We start from the raw sequence: 16,687 nt of genomic DNA, 5'->3' as shown, positions 1-16,687 counted from the left end.
CAGGGAGCGATTGCAGGAGGTTGGCTGGCCACCCCAATAGGGGCCAGATGGCTGGGGAGGGACCACAGCAGGGCTCCAGGGCATGTCCGGCCCTCTCGCCCAGTCCCAATCGGCCGGACCCCAGCAGCAAGTTAACCTACAGTTCAGAGTCTGCCCCCTGGGGGTCAGTGGTGTCACAGTGACTGGTTGAGCAGTCGACCAAATGGTCAACTGATCAGTCGGACACTTAGCATATTACGCTTTTATTATATAGGATATAGATATAAATGATATAGATATGTAAGTTCTGGCACACATGAAACCATTACCATATGAAGATTTATCTCTATCTATGTATATCTTCTCACAGATGGCCCATTCTTTTTTTGTTGTTGTTTTTTTGCCTTATTGCACGGAATATGATCTCTTGTACAATGTTAAATAAAGAATGAACATCATTTCCTTGTTCCTAATCTTAGGAGAAAGTATTCAGTCTTTCACTATGAAGTTTAATGTTACAGAGGTATTTTGTAGATGCCCCTGGGTCAGAGGTCCCCAAGGTCACCCTCAGGCTCACAGAAGAAGGACTCACAGGACTCAGATGTTGTTCTACTCATGGTTACAGTTTATTACAGTAAAAGTATACAGAGTGAAATAAGCAAAGGGAACAAGCACATGGACTAAAGTCGAAGGAAAACATGTACAAGCTTCCAAGTGTACAGTCACATAGGACACAGTTAGTTCTTCCAGCAACCATGTATGACAACTAGTGCAAAGTGCTGCCAACCAGGGATGCTCACCTGAGCCTAGATGTCCAGGGTCTTTATTGGGAGTTAGTCACATGAGCATATGCTGAAGTTCCAGAGCTCCAGAGGAAAAGCAGATATTCACTATAAATCACAGTTAGTATAAACTCTCTGAACAAACTGGTAAGGCATGGCTCTAGGTGTCAAACATACAAATACACTCATTAGACAAACCATTTCAAGAGCTCAGTTCCCTGGTGCTAGGCAAAGAGCAGTCATGGAAACAGGCCTTTCTTGAGATTGTACAGGTTTTGAGCCACACAAGACTGCGGAGTTAACCCTTTCCCACACTTCCTTTATCAGGTTGAGCAAGTTCTCTTCTATTCCCAGGTTTTTGAGATTTTTCCTGGATTTTGTCAAATGTTTCTTTCTGCAAGCACTGCAATGATTATATGGTTTTTCATTTAAGTTTGTTTATATGGTGAATTACACTGATTGCTGTTCAAATATTAAACCTTGCATTTTTTGGTATAAACACCATTTGATAATGATGCAACAACCTTCTTATTTATTGCTACACTTGATTGGCTAAAATTTTGTTTAGAATTTTTGCATCTATGTTCATTAGAGATATTGGTCTATAGTTTTCCTGTAATATCTTTGACTTCTTTTGGTATCAGGGTAATGACAGCTTCTTAGAATGAGTTGTAAAATATTACCTTCACTTCAATTTTCTAAACATTTGTGCAGAATTGATTTTATTTCTTCCTTAAATGTTAGAATTCACCAGTGAAACCATCTGCAACTCGAGTTTTCTTTGTGTGTAGGCTTTTTTTTTTTTTACAAATACAAATTCTTTAATAGATATTGGGATAGTCATGTTATTTATTTCTTCTTGAGGTAGCTTTGGTAGTTTGTATCTTAGAAACAGTATGTCCATTTCATTTAAGTTGTCATATTGATTGACATTGTTGTTCATAACATTCCCTTATTATCCTTTAACTAGAGGCCCAGTGCACGAAATTCATGCACTTGGGGTGGAAGCGGGGGCGGGAGTTCCTTAGCCCGGCCTGCGCCCTCTCACAGTCCGGGTGCTCTTGGGGGATGTCCAACTGCCTGCTTAAGCCCCCTCTCTCCCAGGGAGCAGGCCTAAGCGAGCAGTCGGACATCCTTAGCGCTGCTGCGGAGGCAGGAGAGGCTCACGCAACTGCCGCTGCGCTCGCCAGCCGTGAGCCTAGTTTCTTGCTGAGCGGCACTCCCCCTGTGGGAGTGCACTGACCACCAGGGGGAAGCTCCTGCGTTGAGTGTCTGCCCCTAGTGATCAGTGCGCATCATAGTGGCTGGTTGTTCCGCCATTCGGTTCATTTTCATATTAGCCTTTTATTATATAGGGTATTTATAGAATACTAGAGGTCTGGTGCACGAAATTCATTCACGGGTGCGGTCCCTCGGCCTGGCTGGCGATCGAAGCGCGAGCGTCTGGCGTGGAAGGGCAGGTCCCAGCTGACCTCTGGGCCCTGGGCAGCACCTTGGCCCCTAGCCGCCGCACGCCCCCCTCTGCCTGAGTCATCAGGCCCCTGCCCGGCTCCGTCAGCACCTGGGAGCCAGGTGGTGGCCCCGCTCCCTGCTGCCATCACTGGTCACCATCTGTGGGTCGACTGGCGGGGCTATCGGGCCCCCACTCAGCTCCCTCAGAGTCTGGCAGCCAGGTGGCGGCCCCACCCCCCCACTACTGGTCATTGTCTGCAGGACGATAGGATCCCCCAAATGGCTCCCTCAGCGCCCGGGACCCGGGCAGCAGCCCCACCGCCCTCTGCCACCACTGGTCGCCATCTGTGGGGTGACAGATGGGGCTATTGGGCCCCCGCCTGGCTCCCTCAGTGCCTGGGAGCCGGGCAGCGGCCCTGCCCCCTGCCGCTGGTCACCGTCAACAGGGTGATCGGCGGGGTGATTGGGCCCCACTCGCACCCACCTTGGCCTGGCACCGCCTGTTCACCTGCTCCACCATCCCGCCACGGTCCCACTCTCGTTGGGGCCCATCGGAGCTGGCAGTGCCTCCACTGCTGCCCACTGCCAGTGCCGAGTCACCAACGCTCATGTTCCATGCCGCCCCCTGGAGGTCAGCGCAAGTCATAGTGAGTGGTCGAACTCCCGGTCAAGGGGACAATTTGCATATTAGGCTTTTATTATATAGGATGTAGTGATATTACCTCTCTCATTCTTTTCTTTCCCTCCTTCCCTCCTTCCCTCCTTCCCTCCTTCCCTCCCTCCCTCCCTCCCTCCCTTCCTTCCTTTCCTCCTTTTTTTGTTAATTCTCACCTGAGAATATTTTCTCCATTGATTTTTAGAGACAATGGAAGGGAGGGAAGGGGACAGAGACATAGAGGAACACCGATGTGAGTGAGACACATCGAATGGTTGTCTCCTACATGTGCTCAACCAGAGCTGAGGATCGAACCCAACCCAGGTACATGCCCTTCAGTGAGTGGGCCAACACTCTAACCACTGAGAAACACCAGCCCGAGCTCATTCCTTTTTTAAAATAAATTTTATTTATTGACTTGTGAGAGAGAGGAAGGGAGGGAGAGAGGAAAGGAGGGAGGAAGAGAGTGAGAGAGAGGAAAAGGGGAAGGAAGGAAAGAGAGAAGAACACTGATTTGTTGTTCCATTTATTCATACATTCAATGGTTGCTTCTTCTATGTGCCCTGACCAGGCATTGAAACCACAACTTGGCATATTGAGACGACGTTCTAAACCAAGTGAGTTACCTGGCCAGAGTCACCTATCTCATTCTTAATATTGGTAATTTGTATTATTTTTCTCCTGATCTCTCTGGTTTATCAATAGTACTGATGTTCCCCCAAAAAGTGCTTTTGATTTTATTGATTTTCTCTGTTATTTTTCGTAATAATTTCCACTCTAAACTTTTATTTTCTTGCTCCTGCCTGAGTTTAATCTCTTCTTTTTTTACTTTCTTAAGGAGGAAGCTATAATCATTGATTTGTGACACTTTTTTCTTTTTCAATGTAGGCATTAGTTTAGCTATAAATTTCCTTTTAAGTACTGTTTTAGAAGCATAGCACAAATTTGACATGTTGTTTCATACTATTTCCCCTTTTTTATTTCTTTGACCAATGGGTTATTTTAAAGTGTGTTATTTATTTACCAAATCTTGGGAATTTTACAGGTATTTCTTCTATTGATTTCTAATTTAATTCCATTTTGATCAGATAGTACATTTTATGATTTGGTTCCTTTTAAACTTTGAGAGTTGTTTTATGGCCCAGAATATGGCCTATCTTGTTAAATGTTCTTTGTGTAGTTGAAAAAAAAAAAGTGTATTTAGCTGTTGTTGGGTTATAATGGTTTTTAAGTGTCAATTCAGTCAAGTTGGTCAATATTGTTGCTATTAGTGTAATAGTTTGCTATATTCTTGCTCATTTCTATCTAGTTATTTTGTCAATTATAGAGAATTTAAATCTCCAACTATAATGAAATTAGTCTACTGTTTCTTACAGTTCTTAGTTTTACTTCATAAATTTTGAAGCTCTATTATTAGGTATGTAAATGTTTAGGATTGTTACTAATTCACTGACCACTTTATCATTAGGAAGTGGTGTTCATTACCTCAAAATCATTACATCTGAAATCTACTTTAACACTAATATACCACTGAAGCCTTCTCTTTACCATGTTAGCACTGTACATCTCCTTCCATTTATTTTTATCCTATTTTGTCTTTATATTCAAAGTGTGCTTCTTGGACACAACTTATAGTTGGGCGTTGCTTTTTAATCCAGTCTAACAATCTGCCTTCTAATTGGGGTGTTTAGAGCATTTATTATGGTATAATTATTGATATGGTTAGGTTTATCATCTTGCTATTTGCTTTTTATAGGATAAATGGCTCAATTTTTTTTTAAGTGCATTTAAGTAGACACTTCACCAAAGAAAATACAGTGGAGCAAAAGCAGGTTTACAGTTGTGAGTATGTAAATCACAGAATTTATTCTTGTATTATTATTTATTAATTATTGTATTATTTTCCATATAAACAACTATAAACTTACTTTTGCCCCACCCTGTATATATAGTATGTAAGGAGGTACAAGTACTCAACATTGCTTTGTTCTGCTGATCAATGAGAACTCACTGTGGGGAATGACAGTTTTCATTTAGACAGTATTTTTGTGCGCTGTGTGACACAGGCTGAAAAAGGTGCAACACATTCAAAACTGTCTGAGCACAAGCTATACAAATAGCAAAAAAGGTGTTGTATTACTAAAAGATGTTACAAACATGGAACAGTTAAAAGTATATAATATGCTCCTAGTTGTAGCTGTGTGTTGAAGGAAATAATGAAAATTAGCGTCAGCACATTCAGAGTATGTGCTCTCAGAAGCTGTAAGAAAAAATGGCAGTGTTTGCAAAATTACTCCTCCCACTCAAGTTTACTGGCTGTCAAGGGAAAAAAGGTGCTGACAAGTTTCTGAAAGGAGGAAGAAGACAAAAACATGTCTTCATGATGCTAATAATACCAATAAAATCTTTCTTGATTTCTAGAGGCCTGCTTAAGTATCGCTGACATATACTCAGCATCTTAAATAACCTGAACCCACCACTTCAAGGTCAAAATACCCCAATTTTTAATGCTGATTAATAGATACCAGATTTTTCAAAGTCACCAAACAGCTCAACTGCTAGAGCATGATTTCTTCCCAGAATCTGATGGTTTTCTTTACTCACCAGAGAATGAGACTGATTTTATTATCATAATTATAAGTATATATAGAACACAGCCACCTGTTACAACAAAACATAAACAGGTATTTTCCAGAGACTAAAATAATCAAAGAATGACTAAGAATATCTTTCCTCCTTTCTTCCAAACACTCAGGCTGGCTGAAACCTTCATCCCTACAGTTACTTAATATTATCAGCGTGTCAATTTGGCAACTCATAGAGCACTAGGAATGGTCTTCAGGGAGAAATCTGCCCATAATTCCTCAGTCTGTATGTGATCTTGATATTCTATAACACCTGACATCCAGCAAATACCAGTTGCAAATCTTGACAATCTCTGATTATAGCATGAGGGCTCCTAATTTAGTAGAAATATTGGGTTTAAAAAAAAATCAAACTGCTGGGTCTAATCTATATCTCAAGCTAGTTGCACACTTCGTAAGAGGCTGCAAAAAAAATCATCTTTTTCAATGACAATGCTGCTTTACTATTAATTTTTAAAATGCTGCTTTACTATTTAAATTGGTGGTCTGAATGAGTCAGAAAGTTTGACAAACACTGTCCTAGGGGTCTCACTTACTCCCATGATTGCAAAAGCCATCTCTAAAGGCTGAGGCCCAAACTGCATTTCTACCCTAGCCTCTTCCTCTGCTGCCAGACTCACCTATCCAATTGCCTCTCTGACGTTATTACCTGAATGCCTCACGGGCACATTAAACCTGTAATAGGCTCCAAACTTTTTATCTTTCCCATCTCTCCCCTTTTCCCAGTCACCCCATCTCAATGAAAACATTTCCTTCCTGGCTGCCTGTGCCAGGGAACTAACACTCACCAAAGTGCAGCTTGAACTGCTTCACTCTGCTCTCCCTCCACTTCCACCTACTTAGTCCAAGTACCTTCATCTCCACCCAGGACTATACTACAGCTTCGTAAGTGGTCTTCCAGCAGCCTTTCTGACGCACTTCTGTCAAGTTTTCAATTGCTGCTGGAACAAATGACAACAAATGTAAGCAACACAAATTTATTATCTTACAGTTCTGTAGAAACCTGATATGGGACTCAATGGGCTAAATTCAAGGAGGGCTTGATTCCTTTCTGGAGGTTGTACAGAGGAATCTATTTCCTTGGCTTTTCCAGCTTCTAGAAGCTACCCATAATTCTTGCCTTATGGCCCCCGCCCCCCACCCCCAACTTCATCTCCAAAGCCAGCAACCTTGTGTCTCTTTGCCTATTCTTCCTAGTTACATCTCCCTCTAACTCATTTCTTCTGCCTCCATATTCCACTTGTAAGAACGCTTGTGATTACATTGAACCCACCTATATTAGTCCAAAATAGCCACCCTATCCTAAGGTCAGCTAGTTAGAGATCTTAATTCCCCTTTGCTATGTAACCTAACACATTTCCATTTACAGGGATTAGAACAGGGAGGCCATTATCTGCCTACCACTCTCTAATACACAACTCATTTTGTATACAGCAACCAGAATGGTCTTTTTAAAAACAAACATGTTCATGTCACTTCCTATTTAAAATCCTTTAATGGCTTTCAACTCCTTTAAGAATAATCTTAAATGTATGCCACAAAGCCAGGCATGGCCTAGTTCCTACCTAACTACTGGCCTCGTCTCCTGGTTCTCTCTGTTCCAGCCACACATAGCTTCTCTCTGTTCCTCAAACACCAAACTCCCTTCTGCCTCAGGGCTTTGGTGCATACTATTTCTGCTGTTGGAATAGCCCTCTTTGCCTCCCAACCAACTTTTACCTGGGTAACTCTAGTTCAGTCCTTCAGATCTCTGTAAAAGTGGCTTTACCTGATCTTCCAGCCTAGTACCAGCTCTTCTCGTTATACATTGCCATGGTACTCTTTTTTTCTTTTAGAGCTTCTACAATTGTAGTTAAATGTTATTTGTGTAATTATTGGCTTAATGTCTGCTTCCCTGCACCAGACAGAAAACCCATGAGTCCTGGGGTCTAGTCTGTTCTGTTCACCACTGTAAACCCTGGGACTTAGAAGTGACTGGCATATAGTAGGTGCTCAATAAATAAATGAGAGCCATCAGGCATCATTTCAAAAGCAGCTTACTCTCTTAGAGAGGAAGCTGCATAAGCACCTCACCATTCTGCTTGAGTATTTTAGGCCCAGTGGGTCACACTGAACATATCATCTCATCCCATTCCTTGAAACCTCTATTGCAAACATTGCCTCCAGCTTTATCTCAAACTGTTCTCCTTTCTGGGAAGGCCACCTTATTTCTCTATTCCTGCTCAGGTGTTATACCACTACAAAAAAGTTCTAAAAACATGGATGTTACAAAAATGTCCTGATTTTCTCTAGCTCAGAATCCCTCCTTTATCTCTGACTCTCTGTGACTTCTCTCACAGGTCCTTTTTTACTTACTTTAAATCTTATATCCTAAGTTAGATTGGAAAGAGTCTGTGTTTGGAGCAAGAAAATTCTAAATTTAAAATCTGTCTGTCCTTATCCAGAAAGTTCACCAAACCTGACCCTTAGAATTGTCACTAAAAAATGAGGCTAATAATTTATTAATTCCTACCTCACGGAAGTGTAAGATGACCTAAGTTTGGGCATTGTTTGTTTAGCACTGCCCCCAGCCACCAAACACTGGCATGTCACACTTACTCTCAGCTTAGCCAAACTAACTCCAGTGTTAGAACAATTACAAAGAATGTCAAGAAGATTAAGATATCAGTATATGAGCCCCTGATTGTATGTTGGTACTAAGAACACATCTGCACAGACACTATGTTCTCTATAGAACTTTCATTTCCAGACACATATCCTCCCCCTAGCTTGAGGGTATGTCTATAAAATACACCAGCTGACTCAGAAGATATCACATAGATGTTTGTTACCACTGCCCACAACCCCTCCATCCTCATTCTCTGAAGATACCAATACTGAGCCTTTACTCATTAAAGCCTTTACATCTTCTCCACTTCCCTTCATTTTGTCCAAACTGTACTTGCCATTCTCTTTCACTTCCATGGGCTTTGGTCATTTTGCTTCCTTTGACCTTCCCATACAACTACTTTTATAACTTGAACACCTAGCTCAAATGTAAACCTTCCTAGCCCCACCTCCCCCTCTCCCCCCACCCCCCAGATACCCTCTGGTATCACTTTCCCCCCTAAAGTATATTACAAGAACCCTGAGAGGCAGGCTCTGATTTGATCCATGTTTGTAACCTCCCTCCCCCGTGTTTAGAATGGTGTTTTATATGTACCAGATACATTACTAAATATTTGTTGACTGGGTGAAATAAATCACTGACTGAGTGAGTCTGCTTTACACATACTAACTTTGAACTGTCAGGGGGGCCACCAGAACTGTCCATACCCCAGTTCGAGGGGTCATGACTATAGGTGCACATTCGGCAGGCGTATTCACCAGCGTGAGAGCTGAAGCCACGGAGCTCAACAAAACAATGTGCTGAGAGGAACAACAACAAAAGGTTAAGGTAGAACATTTCAGGGGTAAAAGAAGGCAGTACAGCTAAGACAAGATTATAATTCAATGATAAATCATAGAAAGAAGAAATCCAAAGGAGTATAGTCTCGGGGGGGGGGGGGGAGCTATGGGAAACACCTCTAATGGCATTAATGTTATAGAAAAAAAGAAGAGGTTGAAGACGTAAAGGTTGCCACTGTATGTAGTGATTCAAAAGCACTTTGTGACCTCCTAGCAAGTAAGGGTTAGGAGCAGAAGTAGGGCTGGAGGAGCTGAGGTATGAGTAAGAACGATAAAAAATGACTATTCTTTCAAGAAGTTTGACAGAAAAAGGAGATAGAATCATAGTGCCAAGGGAGTTTGGAAGCAGCTCTGAATATAAAAGAACAGAGAAAAAGGTGGCTCAGCAGGTAAAGCATGATTCAGGCATACAACTGTCCTCACTGCTACCACCAAGCAACGAAATGGGGTGAAAGAGGACATGGGAACTGATAGAATTCTGCTGCTTACTCACCTGAGTGTTCTTGGAAAAGTCATCTCCCCTCCCTTAGCTAACCCATCAGATTATTCTAATAGTATGAGTTAAGAAGTGCAAAGGGATTTTGGAAGAACTTATCACTTTGTATAAAGCAAGTTAGTATTATTGTAATAGTTTGTAATCTTGAACAGATGTTTGTTTTTCATTTTCACTCATCAGTGTGAAAGAGGGAAGCTAAAACTCCCCCATAGATGATACTGGTCTAATTATTTCAATCCCAGCAAAGAGGGTAAGACGAATGACAAGGAGACAGAGAAAGGCAGGATAAAGTCAAGGCGTATAGATGGCAACCCTTCCAACTCCTTTCTAGAGATTTTGCCACTTCCCTAAATGGGGACATTAGTCAAGGGCTACCTTCACCAGGTGGATAGAGAACTGCCAAGAGCTCGTATCAGAACTGAGTGTGCCTGCTGCTTCTGTCAACCTGGTCTGCCTTGGCAGGGACACTCTGTTTACCTCAAGGTGCCTGGTCAGTGGCAGGCTTCGGTAGAATCATCACTGACCTCATGACTTCCATGAAAAATAAAATTGTGTACTTAAAGCTTTTGTAGCTCCTTGGTTATCTTGTTTTGGGTTCTTCCCCCAAGAAAAGGCTGTACGATCAGGGGTAATTTTTCACACTCAAGTCATATCATGGAAACGTTCCACCTAAAGGGGTGGCTGCGGCCTCTGAGTATTACTATGGCCGGGGTCGGTGTACACATGGCCAGTAGTTTCACTGTAAACATCTATGCCACAAGCATTTTCGCAGAACAACTAATTAACCATAGAAAATTTCACTGGAAAAGATTTAAAAAACGAAATATAAAAAAGACATTACAAAGGACATAATGAAAATAAAAAATTATTAACAAAATTATATATTTTCATTTTGTAAAAATGAAAATACATTGTCTTTGAAGTCTTCTGTTCATAGTGCACTTTGCTTGCTTGTTGATTTGTCTCCTTATTCAGCATTGCACTTCTTCTATCACTAAAATTTCTTCCTTCATTAAGAGAGGTATCAATTTCCAACTGCAGAATTAATAATGTTCTTAAAGACTGTTATGAATTAGTAGCCACCTCTTTTATGTTTGCCATAGCTTGGTAAACTTGGTTTTCATAGGTGGGAGGGATGACTGTGCTCACGGAAAAATATGCAATAACTGGTATGTTATCATTTTCTAGTATAGTGTGCAACTTGGCTAAGATTTATATAATATAAAAATAGAAGAGTTGTGAGGACTCTGTCACTGGAGTATAGTATGCAATCTGGCTAAGAGCTACATAATATCAAAATGGGAGTGCTGCAAAAACTATGTTAATGGAGAAACGAAACCAAACTGACAACCAGCTTAAATATTTGTCTGCTGAAGGTGGATGACTCATCAATGAAGAAGGGAAACTGAGCTGTCAACTATTTTATCTTTTATGGTGAAACTGCCGTCCTACCCATTAGATGTGTGGTGAAAATGTTTGCTGTGAAATGCTTGTAACAAAAGTGCCTGAGGCAAAGATGTTTACAGTGAAACTACCCATAACCCAGGGTATATTTCCTCACAGTATCACACAGAAGGTGTATTTGCAGATCACAGGTAGAATAGTAAAGTCATGGTTACTAACAAAAAGACACGGGGAGAAACTAGGCAATTAAGGCCATTCCCTTTCTTCATACAGTAGAATTTATTCTCTCATTCAATGGAAAGAAATAATAAAGTGATTTAAATTGATGAGTAATGCAAAAGTCATTTGCATTTATCTTTAAGATCATTGTGTTTTTAAAAACCTTCCCAATTGTTTGGCTTACAGTAACATTAATTTCATTCCATAAGCACAGCTGGACTATCCAGATGCCTCTTCTTATTAAAAGAAACTAATGAATTACTAGAGAAATCCACATGCAGAATGTTGACTGTATTTTTAAAAACTAAATTGTCTTTGTTGTCAGCATTCATACGGTTATAGGAAGAAAAACAACATCAGTAAGTAAGCAAATCCGGTAGCATTAAGGCATATTATGGTAGTATATAAGGGGCACTATGCAGAAGGTCAGTACTTTTGACAAAAGTCAGTCTACTCTACTGAAATCAAGCAAAATTGTTAGGGTGATTACAGAGAAAACAGCATTTCTTACAAAGAAACGAGATAATGATATAACAAACCACATAAATGAGACACTCATTGATGCCTTTATAATCCTCACAAACATACAAATGACCCAATAGCAAATGCTGATGTTTATGTGATGGAGGAGGGAGAATAGTGGAAGCAAAGGACTCTCTCTAGCACAAACACCTTTATTAATTCAACAAATATTTATTGAGTGCCTACTAAGTGTGCCAGGCTCCATTCTCTAGACTGAGGATACCATAGTAAACAAAACAGACAAAACTCCCTGCCCATAGAGAGCTTAGAACAGTGATGGGCAACCTTTTGAGCTTGGTGTGTCAAACTTCGCCAAAACACTGAGCATAACTCGGGTAGTGTGTCACTTTGAGGAAAAAACTAACTCCAAGACTCTAGTCGCAAATGTTTCATCCTCAGGAGCAGCAAATGTTTCATCCTCGGCATGTGGCCGCGTGTCATCAGAAATGGCTACGCGTGTCAGTGCTGACACGCGTGTCATAGGTTCGCCATCACTGGCTTAGAATATAGCGAAGGATTTAAAACATGTGACTTTGAGCAAGGCATGTATTTGGGTGACTAAAAGGTTTGCTACAGAGAAATCAAGACAAGGAAGACTGCCAATACAAACTGAACACACACACACACACACACACACACACACACACACACGATACAAAATGAAGATTGTTGATGACAGGAAACTGAATATATAGAGAGCACATTCTCGTATTTCTAAATTATTTTTGCTAAAACCAAATACCAGCAACTACTTTCTCTGATGTAGCCTAGTATAGAGGGCTATAAGTATGAACCAAAAAAATAAATAAATCTCAGATGACCACTGTTACATGATGAACTGGGATAGAACAACGGGCAACCAAAAAATGCATACTAACAGACTAGTTTCTGTTGGATAAAAACTTAAAAAAAATAATAAATTAGCCTGGCTTATGTGGCTCAGTGGTTGAGCATCCAACCATGAGCCAAGAGGTCACTAATTCCATACCCAGTCAGGGCACATGCCCGGGTTGTGGGCTCAATCCCTGGTAGGGGGTGTGCAGGAGGCAGCGATATATGTTTCTCCCTTATCGATGTGTCTATCTCTCTACCCCTCTCCCTTCCTCTCTCTAAAATAAATAAAAACATATTTTTTAAAATCTAACTGAATTAACTGATAAACTCTCCAATTTATCTGGAAATATATTCTGGAAATGAAAGAAAAATATTAATTACATAAAAGAAGTTTTTGAGAGTATGGAAACAGGGTTATAAAGTAAATTTAGGCAGATATCTCTGCATATGGAGTAGTTTCACATATTTAGTCCAACAATTTGTTGAAATGTGATTGTGCCATTTTCCCAGTCAACTCATAAGGCATAAATAGTGTACATTTGCCATGTTACGAAGTAATTTCAACTCTAACAAGAGATTAATGGAATATTCTTGGCAAAGAGATTGCACTCTTTGAGGGCTGCACATTAAATAAATGTATAAAAGCAAAACAGACAAAAATACATGCAGGCATAACGCATATACCAGAATCAAACGAGGGAGACAAAACTTGCAGCTGAAACATTCCAGGTCATCACTTCTGTCCACTGAAAAAGAAATATCTAAGAACTTCACAATCGAGAGGCTTAGCACATATCCTCGGTCCCCCAAGTTTTAAGTGACTGTTCACCAAGAAGGGAAGTAATGACAGTTCCTTCCAGGCCCATTCAAGACCCGCGGGTCGAATCCCCTAGCTTTAGGTAAGTGGGACTGGCAAGTACACCTAAAGCAAAGGAAGAGTAACAGGTCCGAAGCCCAATAACTCCAATTAGAAAGCAAAACAGAGTTTAAAAAGATGAAGGGAGGAAAGCGGAGAAACCACAGCAAGTAAAATAAGCAACTAACGGGAAAGCAATACCACGTTGGAGAACCCACCAGGCCCTTTCCACCACTCAAAGGCAGTGCTGGGGAAGCCGCAAGGGCCGGGATCTTTGAGCTCCGGAACTCAAGATCCAGCCTGAAGCGGGTGAGGGGGAGCAGTTCCCGGAAACCCCCTCCTGCCCCTCTCCCACCAACCCCGCCCATTGGGTCCGCCCCGTCCCGCCCGGCTACTCACCGGATTCGCTTCCCACATAACGGTGGCGAAATCGAGCGGAGAGAGCCTGGGGGAAGGGACTTGCCGCGGGCCGGGTGTTGGTTTTTTTTCCAAGGGTGCCCGGGACCGAAGGAATGGAGAGGCAACCTTCCAGCAGGCCTTTCTTCTCCCCCTCTGTGTCACAAGCCAGCGTCTTCGGACCACCGAACCTCCCGACTTCCGCCCGGAGCGCTGACCCCGCCCCGCCCCCGGAAGCCGCCCCGCCCCTACCGCTCCCTTCCGGGCTCGGCAGGCTGGTGCTTAAGCGAGGAGCTGGCGAGTGTCTGCATGGTAATGAAGTTTCATTAAAGGGCTTCTAGTGCTAAATCACCACGGCAACATCCCCATCCAGAGATCCTCGGGCCACGGTTGGTTGTATTTTCTCCGATAGTTATTGGTCGCCGTATACTGAGTGTAGTGGCCAAGAGCCACACAGGCCTGGGAATGGATCCCAACGCAAGTAGTGGCATTTGGGACAGGCTTCGCAACCGGACTCCGTTTCCTCATCTTCAGAATGGAGATGATAATAGTGTCTACCTAAGGGTGTGGTGATATCATTTAAAGTACCTAGCATGGTAGATGACATACAGCAAGAGCTCAAGTGAAGGTTGTTTGCCAGATACTGTGCTAGGCTCTCGAGTGAACAAGATTGACCTCATGGGGCTTAGATTAGAATCTAAAGAAAAAACAAAAAATAATTCAGATCAATAAGAAGGTGCAGTATGGTTTATAGGTAGCATGGCAAGTACAGGGTTCTAGGAGAGCAAGCTTACCTAGGATAGGTGTCGGCTCCCCTCCCCACAAGAAGTGTAAGGATGTACTCCTGTTGAAGTTACCTGGGTGAAAGAGCTAAGAGAGGGGAAGAATTTTCTAGTCAAAAAGTAGACTCTACCTATTGGAAATGAAAAAGAAACAATTAGCTATTGAACCTGGGCTTTTCTATACCTTCACACATTTAAAAAAAATGATCAAAGAATACCTACAGATTTAAAACATGGTATTATTTTAACTTAATACGATGTGGATATTCTTTATTACAATACATATAAATCTATTTCATCATTTTAGAATCATCATTTTAAAGACTCATGGCATTCCATAGTTTGTATGTGCTACAGGCATTTAAGTCGTTTTCAGTTTTTCACTATTTCAAACAATGCAGCAATAAACATTCTTGTACTGACATTTCTGTACATTTATCCAAGTACCTCCTTGTAATTAGTTCTAAGAAATGGAATTGTTCAATAGAAATTAGGGAAATTTCAAATTTTGATACATATTGCCAAACTACACTCAAAAATGGCATGTTAATTTGCAATCTCTAATTTATACTTCTAAATGGATTGAGGTAGGGATCTTCACTTTGCTTTTCACTTTACTTTTTGCCAAATGGTTAACCAGTTGCCCCAATATCACTTATTGAGTAATCTATTCTTTCTCCACTACTTTAAAGTGCCACCATTAATCAAAAATAAAATTTGTGGGTATGTCTTTTTTAGCATTCTCATCTATTCTATTAGCTATGTGCTAATTTCTATGCTATACCACACTTACTATAACTTCGTAATATATTCCCTCTCTCATAAAGCAAGTCCCCTCTTTATTCTATTTTAAATTTTTCAAAATCATGAGTCTTCTTATTCAGAAAAACATCTCATGAATATAGGTTTTTATATCTTTACACACAAAAATTCACGTAGATTTGCACGATTCTTGTGAAGTTTGTTTCTAGATATTTTATAGTCTTTGTTGTTATTATGAATGAGGAAAACTGTTTTTATGTAATCTTGTATCCTACCACCTGTGCAAATGTCTTATTAGTCCTAGTAGCTTTGTCAGCTGATGTTTCTGAATTTTTATGTCAATGATCATATTGAGGCAGGATAGTAAGAAGCTAGAAAAGTTCCTTGGCAAGTGGAATAGGAAAACTGAGACAGATAGTTAAATGGTCAAGCAGTTTATAGCCATCTAGTAAGTTCTATCTTCCCTAAATCAAGGACACTTAAGAATAAATGGTTTAGCCCTGGCTGGTATGGCTCAGTTGGTTCAGTGTCATCCCATGCACCCAAAGGTTGCCAGTTCGATTCCTGTTCAGGCCACATGCCCAGGTTGTGGGCTCAATCCCTGGTAGGAGGCATGCAGGAGGCAGTTGCTCAATGTTTCACTCTCTCATAGATGTTTATCTCTCTCTCTCCCTTCCTCTCTCTCTCTAAAAAGAAGGAAAAAAATCAATAAAAATATTTTTAAAAGAACAAATGGTTTACATTTCTCCTCCTTAACCAGAGGTTAAGTAGCTTAAATCACCCTACTTAGGGAGATAGAGTGGTGCCATTTGTGCCATTCACACCTAAGGACAGATGAAGTTAAGGGAATAAATCTCATTTTAGCACATCAGCATAAAACTGATGAATATTCTATTGATATCCTCCCCTAAGACCTTCCTCTAAACTCTCAGCTTTTAAAAATCTCAAAACAAAGCTCCCAGCATGTGTTCTCCCACCGGGGATAATGCCCTCACCCTTCCCTTCTCCTTCATGCTCCACAGGTGTGCATCTCCTAAACTCTAAGGGACCCCACGAGACTTGCGACCAGCAATAGACAGCAGCAGCTCATCCTGGGCTAACCCCCTGGACCTGTCCCCAATGGCCCCTTTTCTCTAACTTCCCAGTGAGTCAAAGCAGCCCTACCTGGGCAGATTTCTTTCCTATAACATTTCCAGAGACCTAGCCCCACCTAGGTCTCTCCTGTTGCTTCTTCTATGCTAAGCCCTTCCTTGTCTCACTGTCCCCAGCTTTAATAAACATACGCTCAACATCACTTGGATTTGTGTTGTGAAATCTTTTCTGCACCAAGGCTGGTGTAGTCCTGCCCCACACCCTACCAGCCAGCCCTAGGCAGACCTGCTCATGGCCATCCCCTTTCCAGTAACAATATCACCTAAGAAGAAGGCAGTTTTCTATCTTCCTATTGCATTGGCCA

General features: G+C 41.4%; 1 protein-coding gene across 4 annotated transcripts in view; it reads right to left on the bottom strand.

Moving 5' to 3' along the window:
• PARP11 (poly(ADP-ribose) polymerase family member 11) overlaps positions 1-14,357 on the bottom strand; it is a 64,840-nt gene extending 50,483 nt beyond the window's left edge. Inside the window, exons 1-2 of one of the 4 annotated variants that reach the window (XM_079773647.1) lie at positions 13,691-14,357; positions 2,698-2,838 (exon numbers count right to left, since the gene is read on the bottom strand). In XM_079773647.1, coding sequence (XP_079629773.1) covers positions 2,698-2,838; positions 13,691-13,708 — 159 coding nt within the window. In that variant the 5' untranslated portion in view covers positions 13,709-14,357. Of the gene's footprint in view, positions 1-2,697; positions 2,839-6,301; positions 8,449-13,690 lie in introns of those variants that run through there. The other 3 variants (XM_079773650.1, XM_079773648.1, XM_079773649.1) reach the window with 3 other exon arrangements.
• Positions 14,358-16,687: the final 2,330 nt, after the last annotated feature.

This window comes from Cnephaeus nilssonii, assembly GCF_951640355.1.
Source record: "Cnephaeus nilssonii genome assembly, chromosome: 6".
NCBI lineage: Eukaryota > Metazoa > Chordata > Mammalia > Chiroptera > Vespertilionidae > Cnephaeus > Cnephaeus nilssonii.
Note: the sequence above shows the minus strand (reverse complement) of the source record. Positions and strands in the feature narration are given on the sequence as shown.